Below are 23,154 nucleotides of genomic sequence, written 5' to 3'. Positions count from 1 at the left end.
GCAATTTGAGCCCCATGTCTCATAGTGGCCTCTGGGAGTACTGCTTCCGGCACGCCTGGCATGAGAGTGGCCACTATTATTGCCCATTAAACACTTGTAAGGACAACACACACGTTGGGAAACGTTACATAATTCACGAGGACGAAATAGTGTTCTTCTTCCTTCATATTTTACTTGGTTGCATGCGTAAGAAAATTATGCTGGAGGAAATCTACCATTTAATGAATGCTTACACGTATTGTGCACTGCCTAACGTAATTATGTAAATGTGCGTGCTTTGCTCACATGTATAATCTTAACATAATAAGAACATGTTCATGAGCTATTTTGATTATGCCACTGAAGCGTTTATGAACATCTCACCAAGGTTTGTACAAGCTATGTGTTGTTTGTAAACTTTAAAGAATTAAGCTTTGGGCAATGGTCCTTCAAAGCAAAACTAAACTGAATCTAATGGCCAGAGCTTAATATCCTATTATATATCTTTCTGTTACGACACAGTGCAAATTACCTAGCAGGGGTATTGTTAAGTCTGGTTTCCTAATGCCAATTTAATGCCAAAGCAATTCTTTACGTTTGACACTAATCACATATTCTCGGGACAATACATTGTATAATGGATTCTCATCTGTTGGTAAGTCAATCGGCATACTCTTCGTCAAAATGAATAAGCAGACAATATGTCGCTTTCACATATCTGTTTCTCAACATAAAATATGTAAATGTATTTCTTACACAACCCATCAAGACAAGTGTAGGAAGATGCAGCCCTCCGATGATTCGTAATTTACACATGCAGAGGTTTCCCATACAGGGTGTGAAGTGCCTCACCTGCGAAATCCAGTTGTATTTTGCGGCTGACCAGAGTACCTTCTTGTCTGTGAGCGACGCACACATATTCTCCCTTGTCTGAGTTTTCGCCACCATGTTCATAATCCTGGGCTTGGGACAGAAATATAGATCCGTTGGGTAACAGTGTCCAGCGTGACGAAACATTGAGGGTCTCCGAGAGGAGCAGGGGCATGCCGTTTTTGCGCCATGTCACGTTGAGGGGCTGTTCTCCACCATTGCTGATGTTAACTGGGCCTCTCCTGCCACCCACAATGCCACCACGGTGACCAAACACACCACCGCCGCCCAAGAAGCCTTGCCCAGGATGACCAGAACCAAGTCCTGGGCCCAATCTTGATCGGATGGCTGGGCAATCGAGCAGCACCGGCCGCCCTGGCACCACGAACACGTCCGTGGGTCCAGGGCCGCAGTGGAGGTCGTGCGCTGCCACCGGCAACGCCACCACAGACTCTGGAACAAACAACGCAAGACCAATGCATCGCGGTTAATGTTCACGTTGTGCTTAACAATATATCAATGAGCTGTGTGTGCAATTTGTGTAACTAAATGTGGAAAATTATCTCAAACCGTTAAGCCGTATTTATATACACAACACACACATATACATAATATAGCATCAACCGAACCACAAGAACGTTTGTCAACATAAAACATCGTCACAATTAAACATTTCTATTACAGCACTTCGTCAATCCACTGCTGGATAAATGCCTGCCCATGCCTCGTCGGTCGTGGGGTTTGTTGGACCAAACTTCCCCCCGCTGATTAGTGACGGGTTGGTGATGCAGGTGCCCCAGGCCCTGTTCCATATCACTTGCCAATTATTTCCCGGTGGCTGGCAATCCACATGTGGCCTGGTTTATAATGCCTGCAAACACAGCTCCACCTCATCGTAAGTAATACACAGGATGAAATTGGTTCAAATACTTCAATGGTGACCATACGGACGGGATATTCTGCCACTGGCTCAAGGCCGCAAATTGAGATGAGCACCACCCCAATACTGTGCTGACTTGATCACGGATATACTGTTACTTGATTTGACAGAAACTTGATAACGTATAGCAATGAGAAATTGACAATTCTTGACCAATGCAACCCTACGAATCATCCACACTGCGTGACCACTCCATCAAAGTCAATATTTTGCACGTAGTCAAACAACACAATCATCTGCTAAATTAACACTCTCTTCATTTTGATTGAAAGCTTTCCCTTCTACGTGACTTTACCGAAAGAACCAAGAATATATACTCTCTTCATTGTTTTACGGTGGCTTATCTCAACTCGTAAAGGTTTAATTCAGGTCCTGTGGGCAATTCTGTTTCTGCCATTGTACTTTATATTTGCCCTGCAACTAGGTTGTAATATGAACAAACTTATCTAAATTCTGTGACAATAGTCTTCAAAGCATGGCATGGGTACTTCTGTAGTTTTAATGAAGCCTTTCAGCATCTCACTCTTCGCATCTGTGATGTTTTATGTTGAAATAGATCAATAGTCTATTGGTACTGTGAAGCCAGCCTAGTTCCCATATCCCATGCTGGATCGTTCTACAAGTATATTATCATCTTTCATTGTTATCATTCTATATCCGACGCTGGCCTAGCATATGTCCCTCATCATTCTATTTGCCTCGGGAGCCGAGTATTTTAGAAAGAGTACATGACACGTGGCTATTACACTGTCGACTTCGTGCACTTTGTTGGTTGCAAAGAAGGTTGCAAAGCTCTTCAGCTTCACACACTAGGCATGAGATTCATACATTCAAAGTCCTTTCTCAAGGGCTCACATGACACAGAGAAACATGTTGCATTCTGTGACTGGGATCTTGCTACAAGAAGAATTGAGAATGTTCACATATGGCGACACGACCCCTGGAAACATTATGTTTTACTGACTCGACAAATCATATCATTATAGTTAAGCTCAAACATGGACACTGAGAAGGAATCGTGAAAAGATGAATACTCAAAATTACACTGGGACAAGAAGGGAACCACATGAACCTCATACAAAAAATCTAAATCAGAGACATCACTCAAATTTGATATTAAGAACAGCGAGCCTGGGAATGACATATTGTTATAATGGATGATGGCCAGCGGACAACACTGATTATAGCCTGGCAACCAAAGGCAAATCTGCACCTGTGAGAGCAACCCACCAAGGAGATGGAGGGATGATATAATTTCATGTGCAGAAGTGCAATGGGTTATTGCACAATGGAGGAGCAAGAGGAACGGCGGCCGCATGGTGAGGTCTGATCCCAGCAGTGGATAGACTGATGATACAGTGAGGGTGATTTATTTTTGTTATTCACGCTTGCTAACGAGCATTCTTGCCTTCTCTACTTTCAAAAAGAATCACACATTTCACTGCCCCAACCTTGTTCAGACCTTCCTGTTCTCGTAAATCCAGATAATTGTGCTTAGTTTTAGTGCTATACCTTAATGTGTGTTAGTGACTGCGTATTCAATCATATTAATTAGAGTTGAATCACGTGGGTGTTTTAGAACTGTCTGTCAACATGATCAATTTAGCAGAATTTCAGCTTCAACCTAATTTCCTTCATGGCTTTATACAAAATATGTCTAATGTAAATGTTCAAAGTTTATTGACCCCATTATTCAACCCTCAATTATTCATTATCGCTTGTCCACTAAAAAAAACGAACCACGAGAAAACTAATCAGAGATAAAGATGAAGTTCCTGGAAAACAACACTTTTAGTGGCCGCTTTAATTTGATCTTCATTACTGACTGCCAAAAGGGCTCACAAATGTGTAATGCAATCAAAGCCCCGTCTGGCTGACTGTGCGCTGTGTCTGGCGCTACTGCTCATGTGTACAAGAATCAATAAAAGCAAGGCTGGTGGCAGGCGGTGGCAGGCAATTTTTCAAATTTGTACGACACGTAATGTATAAACTGTTATTATATTTCTGGTTTAATGTGACCGAACAAGCATTATATTTATTTATGTGATATCACGTTTCTGGGAACCATGATCTCTGAAGTTACAAAAATGAATTCTGGGAAAGAGTATATGAGGTTAGAAAAGTGAAAATGGCAAAACAACCACTATCACGACCTCTTTGTTTCTTTGTGATGATATCAGGGATGGGTTTATGATTTTAAAATGTCGAATTTTGGATTTCCACATTTTCATGGGCAATTTAAAAAAACATGCACATGATTTACATAATGCAATTACAAAAGCTACTTGACTCAATGCCATGATGCACCCCATGAGAGTTGGCACAATACGTGACATAATTTCCCGTGACATCATACTTTGTGATGAATCTGAAGTAAACCCATTTTATGAGTTACCCCTACATTCCGTACCTAGTCCTGAGTTTTTAATTTGTGGACTACGACTAAAACTGCCAGGATCGGGGGGGGGGGGCTGTCATGACAATTGGGGGGCAGACGCTGTCTCCCCGACAGACCTGGTTTTCACCTGAGGACGGCTGCTTGCGTTGTGGCCGAAACGTCTGAGAATTATTTTATTGTGTTTTATTTTATTATTTTATTACTTCCCTTCTACGTGACTTTGCCGAAATAACCAAGAGGATGAATCCCTGCAGTCACGAAAGCTTTAAATCGAAAGGTTTCCCTTTCAGACTGAATCTATTTAAGTGAGTTACAGCCCTGTGTAAATGCGCCGCTGGGTGGAGATGTCCCCGACCCATTTCAGCAATTGGGGTTGGGGGCCGTCTACAAATGACGTCACGCACCTAGGGGGGTCAGACATTTGTGACGATGTGTGACAAGGGGGGATGGGGTTTAAGAAATGTGACGTCACATCAAAATGCGCAACTTTAAATAAATATAGACAACACGTTCTACTTAATTAAACAGACTTTTTCATAAATGTTTTCTCCTACAACATCAGAGTTTCAGCGGCACATTAAATACGCACTACAATGACAATAGTTTAAAGCGATTTGAAGCATGTTTTATTTTGGGGGGGGGGCGGCAGAGCTTTGTGACGTCATATTTGAGGGGGGGGGGGTCTGACTTTTTGTGACGCCGTGTGACGATGGCGGGGGGGGGGGGTAAAAAATCGTCCAAAATCGCGTGACGTCATTTATGGACGGCCCCTTGTTTAACCATACTTCGCCGTGCCGGTGAAAGGTTCGGGGGGAGTGGGGCAGGATTAGATTAGATCAGCGGTCGGGAACCTATGGCTCGCGAGCCATATATGGCTCTTCCAGTGACGGCATATGGCTCCCAGACAATTTTGAGTTGAAAAAAATAATAATAGTAAAAAATAAAAAAATCAGTTTGGAACTGATTTTAAAATACTTGTGATATTGTTTAATAATACTGTGTCATTTTAAAGTAAACAGAAATTAGTTTTGAAGATAAATTTCACGGGTCACGCCTGCATGAAGCTCAACCTCACCACGTATGAACCAGACTACAAGGCCATCAGCAAAACCATATAGCACCAGAAGTCGCATTAAAAGTAAGACATATTTAATTTATTATACGTTAAAAATACTATATGGCTCTCAATGAAATATATTAGAAATATTTGGCTTTTATGGCTCTCCCAGTCAAAAAGGTTCCCGACCCCTGGATTAGATATTACTCGCAACTGATGGTAGTCGTGGCTGGGATCAAACTCAGGATGAAACTCGGCGTCGTGTAACGGTCTACCAGCCTGTGCTGCAGCTCCGCCCCGAATAAACGGAGTGCTATTATATTTCTAAGCAACAACACTGGTGATGGACGCAAGTACTGTCGCTGCACCGGCAACCTACTGCATTGCATTTGATGCGGATACATGGCACAAGGTTTCTTGACAAACCGGGTAAAAACGACGCGTTGATTAAATATCGATTCTTTGTATCATCGCTACATCAAATCGTGTAAGAACCCATGTTTATTTGTATTCATACACGCTGTGTGCAAAGGGCACATAGCGCCCTATGTCTCCTGGAGGCACATACATTTTTGCGCAATGTATATGTATATTTATTCCTGAATCAAATCACGGCCCTGAATCGCAACGATTCATCAAATTACCGGAGAGATCCATTGCTCCATCCCGAATACACGTCGTGAACGACGACGGCGACAAAAACAAGTTGACAAAAAGTACTTTTCATTTTGACGTCTGCTTAATTTATTTTTTGTACTATTACTCCCGCGCGTTTGTGTGCAAGTACATCAAGTACAGCTGTTTAATCGTGTGGCAGAACTCCTTTTACAGTATTGGTGATTATCTTCGTGTGAATTCACTAACCCACGCGGTTCAACCAATGCATAATATATCACGCTACCTGCAGATTGCTTTTTCCAGTTTTACAGATTTGTAGATAAGAGGCGTGTAAAATGGATTACAGGCACATTTTCCTGTTGGCCTTGTTTAATAGTTGTGAGGAATGGCTAGCTAAATTAATCTTGCTACCTGTGATTTGACACAGATAACGATTCAATAGTAGCTATGACGGGCTTAAAATTGTCTTTAAACTGATTGCTAAATGTAAAAAAAATCGAATTCACTGGACTTTTGTTGTTGCGCTACATTTGTTTCTATAGTGCATATAAATAACTGGTCACAGAATGAGATGGTGTCAAATGTAAAGAACAAATAACAGACAAATCTTCATCTTATCAGTTATTATTTTACAATTAAGAGGAGGTATGCAAACATTATGTTTGATATTGAACATTTCTTACAACTTCGACTGTTGAAGATAAGGTATGGGAATAATTTTGATGCGTAAAATGACAACTTCTAGGATGCATTTGGCAATAATAATGTGTGGTGGTGGTGACTGCGGCAGTGGTGGTAGTGGTGGTGGTGCCTGCGGGGATGGAGGTGACACTGATGAAAAACAATGACGTTCACAGTGACGAGCGTCACCTGACGGGCGTGTTAAGTGCAGTCTCCAACCCTTATTAACTGTGGCTTCTCTATTTATGTGCTATAAAAAAGGGCCATTGCCCAAAACGACACCTACCATACATATCTATTTTATTTTAAGGCCACAGTGTTATTGATGAATGTGTCGAGTCTGTTGTATTAATTCTGCTTGTGCACCACTGCCAATGCAGCATCACAAGTGGTGTAACTATATGATCTGCTCAGGGGGTGCGGCAGTCAGCCAGGTAGAGCCCCAATATTTGATTTGTCTCGCACGGTCGTACTTAGGCTATACATCGCAGCTTCTCTTGTCTAAAATCACATCGTTGCACTCACGGTCTCGAACATTTAACGCTGTAGGGGGGCCCCATCTTCGCAAAATGCAGCCACTGCTAAATTTAAGTATGTTCATAAAAAATAAATGAAACCGTGTTTTATCTAAGTTTTTGTTCTTTTACACTGTTGTTGAAAACAAATCCCATGGTGGTTGTCAAGGTGGTCCCAACTAGTAGCTTTGGCCACCAGAGGCGAGCAAGGCAACCCTGCCCCCACGCTCGTTCCGCTGCTGACCACCACCAGATCATTTGTCACCTAGAGGTGGTAAACACGAGCTTTAAATGCTTCATTTTATTCACACAAAGGTCTGGGCAAGAGGAGTGACCCACAACTGTGCCATGTACAATGCGACTAAAGTCTGTCAGTTTATCCCTGCTTCTTCACGTGCCTAACAACCTGATGGTGTTGGCGCATGCCTGTCATCCAGCACTGTGGAGGCGAGAGTTGGTGCATCTCACAGATGTTGTTAAAACTCCCTGTGGGTGTTGAGGCGCCATACCCTGGCTGACCAGGAGAATGTGGACTCCACAGCAAAAATGTGAACTCCACTTGTTTCTGTCTGTATGGGATAGAGTGTTTCCCCCTCACATGCGTGCATTTTTTCCGGGTGCTCCGGTGTTCTCCAACATGTAAACACCCATTAATTGGCCGATAGCACCTTAATATACAAAGAACCGTGGAGCTTGGGCAATTATTGGCGTCGGCTCGCATTGTGCCTGCCCTCCCGCTTGTCTGTGGTCCCTCGCGCCTCCGAGTCGTTCACTATATGTGAGAGTAAGCGAATGCTGTGCGAGGTACAAGTTGGATTGTTCATCAATAAGATCCACCGATAACAGTGAGATAGCGGCATGGGATGAGTGGTGTTCGTCCGTATGTATAGTAATGTTCACTGCACTGGGGTAGCACACGACATCTCGCCGTGGTGGCGAGATATTGTCTCCCTCGCCCAGTATGCAGGAGGTCGCGGGTTCGATCCAGACCCTGACACCTGTAAATTTGGAGTTTGCATATTCTCCCTGCGGCCGTGTGGATTTTTCTCCGGGTGCTCTGATTTCTCCCTCCACGTTAAGGATCAACATACGTTTAGAGTATTTGACTGCGAAACATTTTCACATGATACGCCACTTCGTTGAGCTATCGTTTGTGGCCCAGTCGCTTCTTAAAAATAGCTATATAGCTCAGTGGGCCTTACCTGGCCGAATTAAAATAGTTTACTAGTTTAATTGTAATATTTTTACAAAATTGCTTAAAGCTCCTCCACACCTATGTCAATACCTAGTTAGGTGCAGATTTGTATCAAGTAAATTGTTTGTTGTGTACATTGTAGTGATTAACGATATATATTTGTTATGTTTTAACAGAGAAATGTGGAGCTCCCAAGAGAGGGCGCTAAGCAATCGGCTAAAACAAAATAGGAAATCTGACGCCCTTTTCTCCCGGCCTATATTTGATCTTAAAGACGGGGGAGAAGGGGGGATTACAGTAGCTTACACCAACATCTGAACGTGACTATGGACATACTATTTGGGTTTTTCGGTAAAGTTACGTAATAGAAACATAATATTATTTTTTTTTCTATCTACGTGACTTTACCGAAAGACCCAAAGAGTTTGAATTCCTGCAGTCACCAAAGCTTTAAGTCAAGATATAACTATGGACAATTTTTAAGTGTTAGTCCGGTACTATAATGAACCCAAATTGCGTCGATGTTTTTTTTTTAACAGGCCAGCCATACCGATTTAAGTGGTAGGCTGCAAATTGAATATTTTACCACATGCTGATTGTCAGAGATAATCATAGCGCATCTTAAAAGTGCTTTAGGGGGAAGAAATCGCAGCATTTTGGAACATTTTATGTTTGCAATGGATTCTGAGTAACCAATTCGCTTGGATTTAATTGATTGAATGTCACTGGATTGATTCTGGTCAGACCCCTTCATATTTAGCTGAGGTTTTATGGAGTTTTTTTTGGGGGGGGGGGGAGGGGTGATTTTTTAGCAGACACTAAAGCCTTCGCGTGAGTTCCCTAAAACGAAGTTGATGACACTCATAATGAAAGATGCTTCCACAACCTTTAGATGTGAGAATGTGGAGGGGGGGGGGTAGCAGAGGACTTTGTGCGTTAAGTTATTCGTGCAAAAAAGAGGGGGTTTGTGAGAAGTCAAAAATACATTGCATTATCAGAAAGTAAACACATGCATCAATAACACCGTCATTAAACAGGACTATATACATATAATAGGTGACGTTCCAGGCAATGGCCCTATTGCATGGCAGAGAGAAGTGCCGTTGCTCAAAAGGTCACCGACTCAATGTTAATTTCATCTTTTGGGCACTGTTATTAACGAACGTTGTTGGGTGGGTTTTGTTTTCTGTGTGAGTGCAGCTTTGCCAGAGTAAGGTTAAATAAGTGAACTTTAGCGTTGATGAATGCACTAGGCAGGAGTGTGGTCTTGATGCTGCACAGGACAGAGAGCTGAACTTTAAAACACTACAAGAAGCTCATGTTCTTTAATAAATGAAGCCATCTCCGACAAAGTAACATGGTAAAACAATTGTGCTCGGAATTCCACGGCAGAATTGGGTAAGCAAATTGGAAGTTCAGAATGGAACATGACGAGTAACCATCGTAGATGGAGTAAGGAGGTGGAGGTTGCAATAGATGAGGTGCATGTGCAGGATGAACAGGGTAGGTTAGAGAGATGCATTGGTATGGGCACCCAGTGACTTAGAAGGAGAGGCTGTGATAGAGGTTGTGTCAAGTGTGAAACTTTGGAAGAAGGAAGTGATGGTGTCATGTGGTGGCAAGAAGACCTTTTGAGCTTGATGTGAGTATAAAATAAGGTACACGAACGAATATAATTTCACAAAGTAGCTATCATCAAAATTAGGGGCCGTCCATAAATGACGTCACACACCTGGAGGGGGGGGTTAGATATTTGTGACGATGTGTGACGAGGGGGGGGGGGGTGAGAAATGTTACGTCACATCAAAATGCGCAAACTTTAAATACATATAAAATTGTTATAACAAAACTAATTTTGATTAATTTTCATTATTAACTATTTGATTATTAAAATTTACTAAGGTCACCTTTTATTTATTCCATGAAGGAGCATTTTGCTTCTCCATGGGAGAATGGAGAAGTATACATTTAGAACATTGTTTTAATGATTGTTATTAAACATTTTGATCCTAATGATTCTACCAAGGCTTTTCATTCTGTGAAATGAATATGTGATTGTTATAATTGTACTCTCCATTTTGCTTCGTTCTACTACAAAGTTTAAAGTATTTTTTTATAGTTATAATTACTTTTAATATTTTATCATTATAAGATCATTTCAATATAATATTCTGAACATCTGCAGTTTTAGTTAGACGTGGAATATTTGCAAGTGAATTTTATGCTAAATTTAAGATTTCCAACGCCTCCTTTTAAATAAATGTTTTCTCCTACAACATCAGAGTGCAGCGCCAAATTAAATACGCACTACAATTACAATAGTTTAAAGCGATTTGAAGCATGTTTTATTTTCAAAATGGAAATATGTTTTTGGGGGGGGGGGCAGAGCTTTGTGACGTCACATTTGAGGGGGGTTCTAACTTTTTGTGATGCCGTGTGACGAGGGGGGGAGGTCAAAAATCCTCCAAAATCCCGTGACGTCATTTATGGACGGCCCTTTAGCACAAATACAGTTTTGTTATTTGCACAAAAAATATAGAAAATTCGGCTATATTCAGCAAGACAGTCCAATTTTCAAGCCAATTGATGCTGAAATAGCGTGCACGGAATTTACAATTTTATTCCTGCCTCTGTCCAGCCATTTGTGAAGCATTACCGAAGCGGCCTGCTGTAAAGTAATGGTCTAAGGGTGGTATCACACACCATCACTCCCGTGTGTAATGTTACTTTGCTCCTACCAGCAAACTGCTTGCCCCTTCTAAACACTGCACAAAGAGCAGGACGCTCGCAAGAGTTGTAGCGAAGATCTGGGGGTGAGTGTGGAGCAATGACAACAGCCCAATGTGTGCTTTGCAAGGATTTCCATCGTTCTAAGTGTGTTTGGATGTGCGTGTCTGTGTACTATACATGCATAGTGTTTGGAATAAACCATAGAAGGCATCTGTTGTAAATATCTATCAAACAATGCCATTAAAATATATTTTAGCAAGGACAATTATTTAGAACCCACAATCTTTAGACACAGCGCGTAATGATGTTGAACAATTTCGCTGTACGCTACTCTGTTGATTGTTACTTGTGGCCCAAAGTCACATTCACCACTTGCCTTTAAAGCCTGTGGCATTCCAACTCTATGAGTTTACTGGGCCACACCATGCGGATGAGGCTCAGGCAAATCAAAATGGTCCGGTGCTCATACCTTTGTTTGAATAAAAAGACGCTGCTGTTAAAAATTGGTCAGCACATTATCTGAAGTAAAAGTAAAAGGTGCAGCCATGCACGTGCTTGCTCATGCCACTGCTGGCAGAAGGGCCTTCACTAGAGGGAGCCCTAGAGAGACCCTTGAAGGGGAATTTTGGCCTACTCTTCCACATTGGTCAGACGTCTAGGGATAAGTGGGAGAATCCACACTTTGCCCCACCACACGCGATCGACAAAATTGATTAACCGTGGTGCTCCCAAAACTCAGTGGTGGAAATGAGCCGGAATGTCCCGGAACGGCGTGGTGGAAGTGAACATTTGGAAGTTGATCATACATACAATCCGATTGCGTTCCAGAAGGAATCAAGGATTCATCAGTTGTATTTACTTATTTATTTGACTCGCAGATATACCCGCTTACACACACAAGAGACCCACATAGCAGTGACGTGCGGTGAGGTCAATAGCTGGGGTGGCACTGGCTCGTGTCAGAGCCAGATTCACACACGGAGGGGGCGTGGCCTCACGGAGGGGGCGTGGTCTCACGGAGGGGGGCGTGTTAGACACGTCCCCCTCAGTGAGGCAGATGTGATAGCTGCCTCCCGTGGTGCTTTTTCATTGCAGTTTCATGACGACACCGGCGAGCCTAAAAATCTTTATACACATACGTGAAATAAGTTACCTGGAGTATAGAATGCGAGGACATGTAATGAAGGGGTCTACAAACATTACATTGGTGACATACTGAGATAGTAACAGGCACGCGCTTATTGCCCGCGCTCCATCCAGTTCCTGAGGGGTTGCGCAATCAGACGGGAGGCTGAGCTCGTCGCTGCCTCACCTCTCATCTCTCCCTGTATTTGCAGCGGAGCTCCGCAAATTTGGCGATTTTCATTATAAAAATGATTGGAATCGTACAGAAATGACATTTTAGCACAGATCAGTGGAAACATCTTCATATTTATTTTATTTGATATTTTTTTTTACTTTTCGTAACAGCTATTTTGATTGGAGTATGACAGGTGAGGCTCTGCCTCCCCTGACCGCACGTCCCTGCCACAGATGTGCACAGAAACCCACAGACACACACAGATACTGACAAAGATGCACAGAGACCCACAGCCACGCGCAGATACCCACAGACACAAAACCCACAGACACGCACGGATACACAAAAACACACAGAGACCCACATACACGCACAGAGACAGACCCACAGACAGACACAGATACCGATTGACATGCACAGAGACCCACAGACACGCACAGAGACCCACAGACACGCACATAGACCCACAGACACGCACAGAGACCCACAGACACACACAAGAGACAGACCCACAGACACGCACAGAGATCCACACACGGAGCCAAACTCCTCCTCCTCCTCCTCAGATCGAGTGTACGGTCTAGATCTAGTGGGGCTGGAGGTAATTCATGAGTTCCCCCAGTAATTTCTTCCCATTTCCAGCCCTGCCGACAATACTGTTGGGTGGAGAGAGGTGGGGTATATAAAAATAACTTGCTCATTTCTTCCACAGCCACGCCATGAGATGAAAACGACAAGCTCTGAATTGCAAGTCCAATGTGCTACTCCTTACACCATGGCGACATCTGTAGCAAGGCCGTAGCCATGGAGTCAACATTGGGGGGGACCAAATCTTCGAGGGGGTCAAGCCCCCCCCCCCCCCCCAGAAAAGAAAATCTAAATTTGAAAACTCATTTCCTGCCATTTTCTGCCTAAAATATAAAAAAAATTCAATAACACATGGGATGGACTTTTTTACAATAATGTCTAATAGTGTATTGTATTACATTGCTCTGTTTTTTCTTTTTTTACCTTTTCTTGTTTCATTGTATTTAATGGAAGAGATTATGGATTCAAGTACAACCATAACCATACATATGTCCAAGCTTACTGACAAATATAACGTAATAAATAAATTAACGTTAGTTGAATACGCCCGTGAGCGCCACTGTTGGTCGCTGGGTGAATGTGTGGCTAATTAACTTTCCAAGTAACTTACTTAGCTATGATAGCTAACATTAGTGATGGTTAATTGATTAGCAATCGCAAATCGGCCCATTTTCACCAAAAAACGTTTGTTTCCACTCGACAATGAGATAGCCTACGTAACACTAACATCACATTCTAGTTTTCCACTTTTTAATAAATTTGAAAGGAATGAAATGGAGAGGCAGCACAGTGTTTGACATAGATTGTACCAACCTGTGACAGGGAGACCACCACTAAACATGGTAGTCTCCCTGTCACAGGTTGAGTCACAAACCGCACCTCTCCATAACAAAGGCTCAGCCTTTGTTATGCAGTCTATTCTTAGTCTTAAGCCTCACCTTACCATATTAATAAAAAGTATGCGGCCCTTGCCCCACCACCTTCTCCAACCATTATATAAACGGAGTGGTAGCTCCTGCAATCTCTCATTTACTTGATACAGCTGTCGTGGCTGTGACGGTACCACCTGAAGACGGAAGCTTGTGTTGCCTCCGAAACGTCGTGATTTTTATTTTATTTTACTTTTTAATGTTTTTACCTACGTGACTTTACCGAAAAAACCTAAGAATATGAATCATTGCAGTCACGAAAGCTTCAAATCTAGAATTGATTGTACCGTCCCACAGTAGTCGAGCAACCGCTTCTGCTGGGGGGGGTACGCCAACACCACGTGAACAACCCACACTCAGAACTGCAGTACACCGTAATACTAGAACCGGTTATAGTAATAATGGCAATTTGTTAAGTTTAGTTATGATTATGATTACAGCTGCTAATGATTATTTCTGACGGCGGTGTGTGGTTGCCTGTCGTAGCATAGCAATTATTCTATTAAAAAAAACATTTTTATATCAATATATTGGGTGGGATATTTTGAGCATATTTTAATATTGGGGGGAATGTGTCACCCCCCCTCCCCAATATTTAAATATCCTCAATATCCCCCCAATATATATTAGAATTACGGCCTTGATCTGTAGTGCAGTGTGTATTTTGTGATATATTTGTACGTACGGATGTATTTTAGGGTTGTCAAGGTTCAGGAAAGCGAAAAAGTGAGGCATCGCTTCCCCCACTGGCACCCGCAGTAACCACGGTGACGCGAGATTGAACACTCCTCTGGTCCATGGTCAAGGACAACATTTAATTTGTGGAGGGGGGGGGAGGAATTCCCAGATAAGAATAATAACAATAACAACGTGAATTATTCTGTACTGGGCAAAGATATGAGCATAGCCAACGCGTTGAGAGAAAAAAATTGTATAACAAACAACAAATCGAAGCATCAACATGAGTTGGGCAGATTGAGAAGCGATGTGACACAGAGCACGCAAAATGTCTCAATCCGTGTCACCCCACGCAAACAGCGAGGCATACGCAACCACTGCATGCATACATGGTGTTTTATTCCTAAAATCCGTGTCTCACTCGGGATGTCGGGTGGCCTGGGGGGGGGGTGACATATGGGCCGCGGTGCACAAGTTTTGCGTGTGTGTGAGCATGACTGAATGCATGGGTGTAGCATTATTTGTGTGTCAGAGTAAGGGGAGGTGGCAGTGACGAATATTTGATATGAATGTGTGAGACGCGTGTGCGTATGCATGCGAGGACGCGAATGTCCTCTGATATGTGTCACACAAGCATGATATATTTATGACACGTGTATATATATATACGTGCAGTGGCGGCTCCTGCAAAATCTCTCAGGGGGGGCAAATGTCTGGATGATTGATAAGGATAAGGTCCACCCATGCAATGGATAAATTAACAGCTTAAGCATGTAAAGGCAACTTCACTTCTTTAATATTAATGAAAAATATAGTGACTATTACAATACATCGTGTTTGTTTCTATACTCACTATTATTACAATCCACTCAGTTTCTTTTATTAAAGATTCCACTAGGTGGCGACAAATAATATTGTTGACTGAAACGTGCTTACGTATGATGACGTAAGCACGTTAGTGCGAGCCCTCCCGGAAGCCATAGAGAATGCATTGCAGCGCCCGCCGTTCGAAAAAAAACATCTTTGAATGTAAGTCTATGGGAACACTCTGGGCGATTCTCAGCCGGAGTGAAATCGCCCAACAAGTAAACCCGTAAAAACAAAGTTTTTCACTCTAAATCCTTTATATGCGTGGCGGCTAGAGTTCTCTCGTCCTCTGGCTTGAGATGGCTGCAATCTATGGGTCAGATAATTGTCTGCCAGTATTAAGCAATTGGTAATTAAATATTTAATTAGTTTTCCCTAAACAGTGTAAAATTTTGGAAAAAAAAATTCACGAAAATTAATTGTCACACACAACGAGTCTGTGTGGAAAATGTCAGCTCGATTGGATCACGGGAAGTGGGTTAAAAAACGAGCGAAAGATTTGCACGGTCCTAAGCAAGCAAGCGAACTTAATATAAAGGATTTAAAAATATACTAGCTGTACTACCCGGCTTCGCCCGGGACTTGTATCCACCACGGCCGGCCGCCTTTGTCTCCCCAGTGGCGATGTTAATACGCCACAGCAGTTACTCGTTTGAGGCAGAGTCGACCTAGGGGAGGTTCAAATAATCGTCACCGGTGGTGGCCGTGAGCGGGAATCGAACTGGGTTCGCCGGGTTGGTAGCGCAGCGTAGCGTTAAGCACTACACCCACTGCTCCTCACACACCACACACGCACAGACACACACACAGACACACAGACAGCACGCTAACCACTACACTACCGCTCCCCACACACCACACACGCACACACACACACAGACACAGACAGCACGCTAAGCACTACACTACCGTTCCCCCTACACAACACACGCGCGCGCGTCCATAGGTACACATACACGCGCTTGCTGCAGACACACACATACACACACATACATACACGCAGACACACACATACACACAAACACACATACATACACACAAACACATACACAGTGACATGCGTATTCCCATCGCGGGGCACGGGACGTGCCTCCCGGCAAATCCCTCGCAAGCGATCGTACACAGATGGACAGACAACTGAACAGTACGACGTTTGGCTGGTAATTGCATCCAGCATCAGCGAAAGGACGTACTCTGAAATGGGAATTGTTGTGGTTTTACGCTTGTACACACCGGTGGGCCAAAGCAGAGACTTATGAGTGTTTTATCAACGGGACACTTTTTGACTGATTGGCCGTGTGGGGTGGTGGAGGGTTACAACACATTAATAATTAAGGCGAGCAAAAGGCAATACAGTTATTTTTGAAGAATGGTTGCGAAAGCGTACGTGTTACAAAAAGACTCACTTTACTTAAGAAGCAGGCTAATGTGTACATGATAGACTGTCAGTACAGCCACCCAGAAATATAACCAGGCTACACTGTACATTCTAGAGTGGCAGTACGCTCAGCCAGCTTAATGAGTATTTGTTGAGTGAACATTTAAACAAATCCATTATTGGCGCGTGGGGTTTAAACATAATTATACAGTAGTTTTTTCATGAGAAATGGTAATTGTTGTGGTTTTCCGCTTGAACACACCGGTGGGCTAAAGCAGTCAAGTCTTAGTCTTTTATGAACGTGACAATTTTGTGCAGATTGGGCGTGTCGGGTGGTGGATAAGGGTGACAACACCTTAATAAATAAGGCGATCTAAACGCAATAACGTTGTTTATTAATAATGTTTGCGAAAGCGTACGTGTTACAAATTGACTAACTTTACTTCCTAAGCAGGCTAATGTGTACATGATAGACTGGCAGTACACCCAGCGAGCTGAATAAGCAGGCTGCAGTCTACATAATAGACGGGCAGTACGCTAAAGCAGCTTAATGACTATTTGTACAAAGAACATTTAAAGAATCGATTATAATAACCAGGCTACAGTCTACATTATAGACTGCCAGTACACCCACTCAGCTTCATAAGCAGGCTAGAGTCTACATGATAGAGTGGCAGTACGCTCACAGAGCTTAATAAGCAGGCTACAGTGTACATAATAGACTGTCAGTACGCTCACCCAGCTTAATGAGTATTTGTACAGTGAACATTAAAGTAATCGATTGTTGGCGCGTTGGGTTTAAAAGTAATATTAATAGCACACATTGTGGTGGGGGTGTAGCGAAGAGTAGGAAAAACTTTGATGAATTTACCTCAGAGTGGCGTGGTGGGTGTCGAGGCCTAGTAGCGTGCAAAGCCTGCGGCCTCGCCTAAAATTGTCGACTTGGAAGAGGCAGGGTACGGGTGGCGTTCCTTCCCCCCCCCTAGCGCTCCAACAATACTGTGTAATTGCTATTATTTAATTAATTACGGAGCTTATGAAAGTGGCGAAGGCGTGGCTAGCGGTTGGCAGGGGCAACCGCCGTCCAATGAAACTGCAGCCTTTGGCGAAGGCGTCGCTAGCCGTTGCCAGGTCCAATGAAAGCGGCGAAGGCGTCGCTAGCCGTTGCCAGGGGCAACCGCCGTCCAATGAAAGTGCGTATGGTCCGGAGACACACAGACACACAGACAGACAGACAGATTCACGATTTTATATATATAGACTAGCTGTACTACCCGGCTTCGCCCGGGACTTGGATCCACCACGCCCGGCCGCCTTTGTCTCCCAAGTGCCGATGTTAATACGCCACACCAGTTACTCGTTTGAGGCTGAGTCGACCTAGGGGAGGTTCAAATAATCGTCACCGGTGGTGGCCGTGAGCGGGAATCGAACTCGGTTCGCCGGGTTGGTAGCGCAGCGTAGCGTTAAGCACTACACCCACCGCTCCTCACACACCACACACGCACAGACACACACACAGACACACGCAGACACACACAGACAGACACAGACAGACACACACACACACAGACACACAGACAGCACGCTAAGCACTACACTACCGCTCCCCACACACCACACACGCACACACACAGACACACACACAGACACACACACAGACACAGACAGCACGCTAAGCACTACACTACCGTTCCCCCTACACAACACACGCGCGCGCGTCCATAGGTACACATACACGCGCTTGCTGCAGACACACACGACTTTCAGGGTGCGTAAGGCAGTAAACGACTGAAATAATAAAGCGGCAATGCTGTGCGAGGAACGCCTTAGACCAGCAACACATTTGTGTAATGCGAGCGTAAACACACAAACACATACAAACACATACACACACATACATACACACACATACACACAAACACATACACACACATACACACACATACAAACACACAGACATACACATACACACAAACACACACATACATGCACACAAACACATACACAATACACACACACATACATGCAGACACACAGACAGACACGTAACACACATACATACACACACATACATACACAGAAACACATACACACACATACATAGACACACACATACATACACACAAACACATGCACACACGTACATACACACATACATAGAGACACGCAGACATACACATGAAGACATAAAAAAAAACCCACATACATACACACACACATACACACAAACACATACATACACATACATACACACATACATAGAGACACACAGACATACACATAAACACAAACACACATACACATGACCCGGCTTCGCCTGGGACTTGGATCCACGATGCCCCGCCGCCTTTGTCTCCCCAGTGACGATGTTCACACACGACAGCAGTTACGCTTTTGAGGCTGAGTGGACCTAGGGGAGGGCCAGGTCCGTTTCAAATAATCGTCAGCGGTGGTGGGCGTGAGTTGGAATCGAACTGGGGTCGCTCAAGCAGCTTAATGACTGTTTGTACAAAGAACATATAAAGAATCGATTATAATAACCAGGCAAGAGTCCACATTATAGACTGCCAGTACACGCACTCAGCTTCATAAGCAGGCTAGAGTGTACATGATAGAGTGGCATTACGCTCACCGAGCTTAATAAGCAGGCTACAGTGTACATGATAGACTGGCAGTACGCTCACCCAGCTTAATGAGTATTTGTACAGTGAACATTAAAGTAATCGATTGTTGGCGCGTTGGGTTTAAAAGTAATATTAATAGCACACATTGTGGTGGGGGTGTAGCGAAGAGTAGGAAAAACTTTGATGAATTTACCTCAGAGTGGCGTGGTGGGTGTCGAGGCCTAGTAGCGTGCAAAGCCTGCGGCCTCGCCTAAAATTGTCGACTTGGAAGAGGCAGGGTACGGGTGGCGTTCCTTCCCCCCCCCCTAGCGCTCCAACAATACTGTGTAATGGCTATTATTTAATTAATTACGGAGCTTATGAAAGTGGCGAAGGCGTGGCTAGCGGTTGGCAGGGGCAACCGCCGTCCAATGAAACTGCAGCCTTTGGCGAAGGCGTCGCTAGCCGTTGCCAGGTCCAATGAAAGCGGCGAAGGCGTCGCTAGCCGTTGCCAGGGGCAACCGCCGTCCAATGAAAGTGCGTATGGTCCGGAGACACACAGACACACAGACAGACAGACAGATTCACGATTTTATATATATAGACTAGCTGTACTACCCGGCTTCGCCCGGGACTTGGATCCACCACGCCCGGCCGCCTTTGTCTCCCAAGTGCCGATGTTAATACGCCACACCAGTTACTCGTTTGAGGCTGAGTCGACCTAGGGGAGGTTCAAATAATCGTCACCGGTGGTGGCCGTGAGCGGGAATCGAACTCGGTTCGCCGGGTTGGTAGCGCAGCGTAGCGTTAAGCACTACACCCACCGCTCCTCACACACCACACACGCACAGACACACACACAGACACACGCAGACACACACAGACAGACACAGACAGACACACACACACACAGACACACAGACAGCACGCTAAGCACTACACTACCGCTCCCCACACACCACACACGCACACACACAGACACACACACAGACACACACACAGACACAGACAGCACGCTAAGCACTACACTACCGTTCCCCCTACACAACACACGCGCGCGCGTCCATAGGTACACATACACGCGCTTGCTGCAGACACACACGACTTTCAGGGTGCGTAAGGCAGTAAACGACTGAAATAATAAAGCGGCAATGCTGTGCGAGGAACGCCTTAGACCAGCAACACATTTGTGTAATGCGAGCGTAAACACACAAACACATACAAACACATACACACACATACATACACACACATACACACAAACACATACACACACATACACACACATACAAACACACAGACATACACATACACACAAACACACACATACATGCACACAAACACATACACAATACACACACACATACATGCAGACACACAGACAGACACGTAACACACATACATACACACACATACATACACAGAAACACATACACACACATACATAGACACACACATACATACACACAAACACATGCACACACGTACATACACACATACATAGAGACACGCAGACATACACATAAAGACATAAAAAAAAACCCACATACATACACACACACATACACACAAACACATACATACACATACATACACACATACATAGAGACACACAGACATACACATAAACACAAACACACATACACATGACCCGGCTTCGCCCGGGACTTGGATCCACGATGCCCCGCCGCCTTTGTCTCCCCAGTGACGATGTTCACACACGACAGCAGTTACGCTTTTGAGGCTGAGTGGACCTAGGGGAGGGCCAGGTCCATTTCAAATAATCGTCAGCGGTGGTGGGCGTGAGTTGGAATCGAACTGGAGTCGCTCAAGCAGCTTAATGACTGTTTGTACAAAGAACATATAAAGAATCGATTATAATAACCAGGCAAAAGTCCACATTATAGACTGCCAGTACACGCACTCAGCTTCATAAGCAGGCTAGAGTGTACATGATAGAGTGGCAGTACGCTCACCGAGCTTAATAAGCAGGCTACAGTGTACATGATAGACTGGCAGTACGCTCACCCAGCTTAATGAGTATTTGTACAGTGAACATTAAAGTAATCGATTGTTGGCGCGTTGGGTTTAAAAGTAATATTAATAGCACACATTGTGGTGGGGGTGTAGTGAAGAGTAGGAAAAACTTTGATGAATTTACCTCAGAGTGGCGTGGTGGGTGTCGAGGCCTAGTAGCGTGCAAAGCCTGCGGCCTCGCCTAAAATTGTCGGCTTGGAAAAGGCAGGGTACGGGTGGCGTTCCTTCCCCCCCCCCCCCTAGCGCTCCAACAATACTGTGTAATGGCTATTATTTAATTAAATACGGAGCTTATGAAAGTGGCGAAGGCGTGGCTAGCCGTTGGCAGGGGCAACCGCCGTCCAATGAAACTGCAGCCCTTGGCGAAGGCGTGGCTAGCCGTTGCCAGGTCCAATGAAAGCGGCGAAGGCGTGGCTAGCCGTTGCCAGGGGCAACCGCCGTCCAATGAAAGTGCGTATGGGCCAAAGTCCACACACACACACACACAGACAGACATGAACGATTTTATATATATAGATTCGCCTGTGGAGGACGCGGGGATCGATCCCACGACCTTTGGCATGGGAAGCGAGGGCGCTACTAACTCCGCTACTCCACCACGGCCTGTGGAGGGGTTACGCTCTGGGTTCTTGCACTGTGATGTTCAGCCAAAGCCATGAATGCGTTCTATTTGAATACATGTAAAATAAATTTTTTTTGCCTAAAAAGTGTACAATTTTGGAAAAAAATTTTTACGAACAATAATTGTCTGGCACAACGAGTCTGTGTGGAAAATGTCAGCTCGATTGGATCACGGGAAGTGGGTTAAAAAATGACCGAAAGATTTGCACGGTCCTAAGCAAGCAATCAAGCAAGCACGCGAACTTAATATAAAGGATTTAAAAAGAGGCGGTACTCCACAGAACGTGACATGACGCTGATTGGACTATATCCAGAGGCACAGTAACGGCTAGCATGATTCTGTGGTTGAATGAGATTGGTGGTGCGTCGCCCAATCGCCCTAATGAAGAAACCGCCCCTGTATACGTGTATACAAGACATACTTTGAAAAGGAACCTAGGTTATCACCACACGAACATTGACGTATAACTACGCTCCTATCCGTCCTGGTGGTGCCTTTGTTCGAAGGATCAACTCACGATCAGAAAGATTGCAAGTCCCGGTCAACTCAGCCTCTTATCTACCTCACAATGAAATCGATCAAACAACAGCGTAGTTTTGCTTTGTTTCCATCTCCACATCAAAATAAAATATTCTATCACGTGCATCAGTCTGAGTGCTTTCGAGAGGAATACTATCTAGCAGCATTTGTTTTAACAAGAAAACGATGGACCCGTTTAGACCTCCAGGATCTTATCGACAGGAAGGCTTGTTAAACAGATACTGCTGGATTGCTTGTTTAACCAATGCAAAATGAGGTGTTTACTTAGAAGCAATGCTGAGATGTAGTCCAGTCTAGACACCATAGCCCTCACCATGAAAATGTGGAATTTTTACCTCGGAGGCCTCAAACAAAGATGAATACTGCCCCAACAGCATTATAATAAATCACAGCAGCAGCAGTGTTAACATTTTCATTGCCTTCCTCTTATCTATGGATATACACTGATAATATGGTACATTTTTCACGCGACTCCTTTTATGCATAAAATAAATGTAGATAATAGGATTAATTTATCACTCACTGCAACAATTATTGACTCCTTGTATCGATGAAAATGTGTGGATAATAAAAAAAAATACTTTAACAGAAGTGTTTTTTTCAAATTAATTTGGGTCCACGGAAAATGG

At 44.0% G+C, this 23,154-nt stretch overlaps 1 protein-coding gene across 1 annotated transcript in view; it reads right to left on the bottom strand.

The window, feature by feature from the left end:
- Window positions 1-23,154, bottom strand: part of LOC133346429 (immunoglobulin superfamily DCC subclass member 4-like) — a 346,604-nt gene that overhangs the window by 295,736 nt on the left and 27,714 nt on the right. The window contains exon 2 of the mRNA XM_061557994.1: window positions 832-1,302. Within this exon, the coding sequence (XP_061413978.1) occupies window positions 832-1,302 (471 nt within the window). The remainder of the gene's footprint in view (window positions 1-831; window positions 1,303-23,154) is intronic.

Source organism: Lethenteron reissneri, chromosome 24, assembly GCF_015708825.2.
Source record: "Lethenteron reissneri isolate LAM-NWPU_2019-01 chromosome 24, ASM1570882v1, whole genome shotgun sequence".
NCBI lineage: Eukaryota > Metazoa > Chordata > Hyperoartia > Petromyzontiformes > Petromyzontidae > Lethenteron > Lethenteron reissneri.
This window is presented reverse-complemented; position numbering and strand designations above follow the sequence as displayed.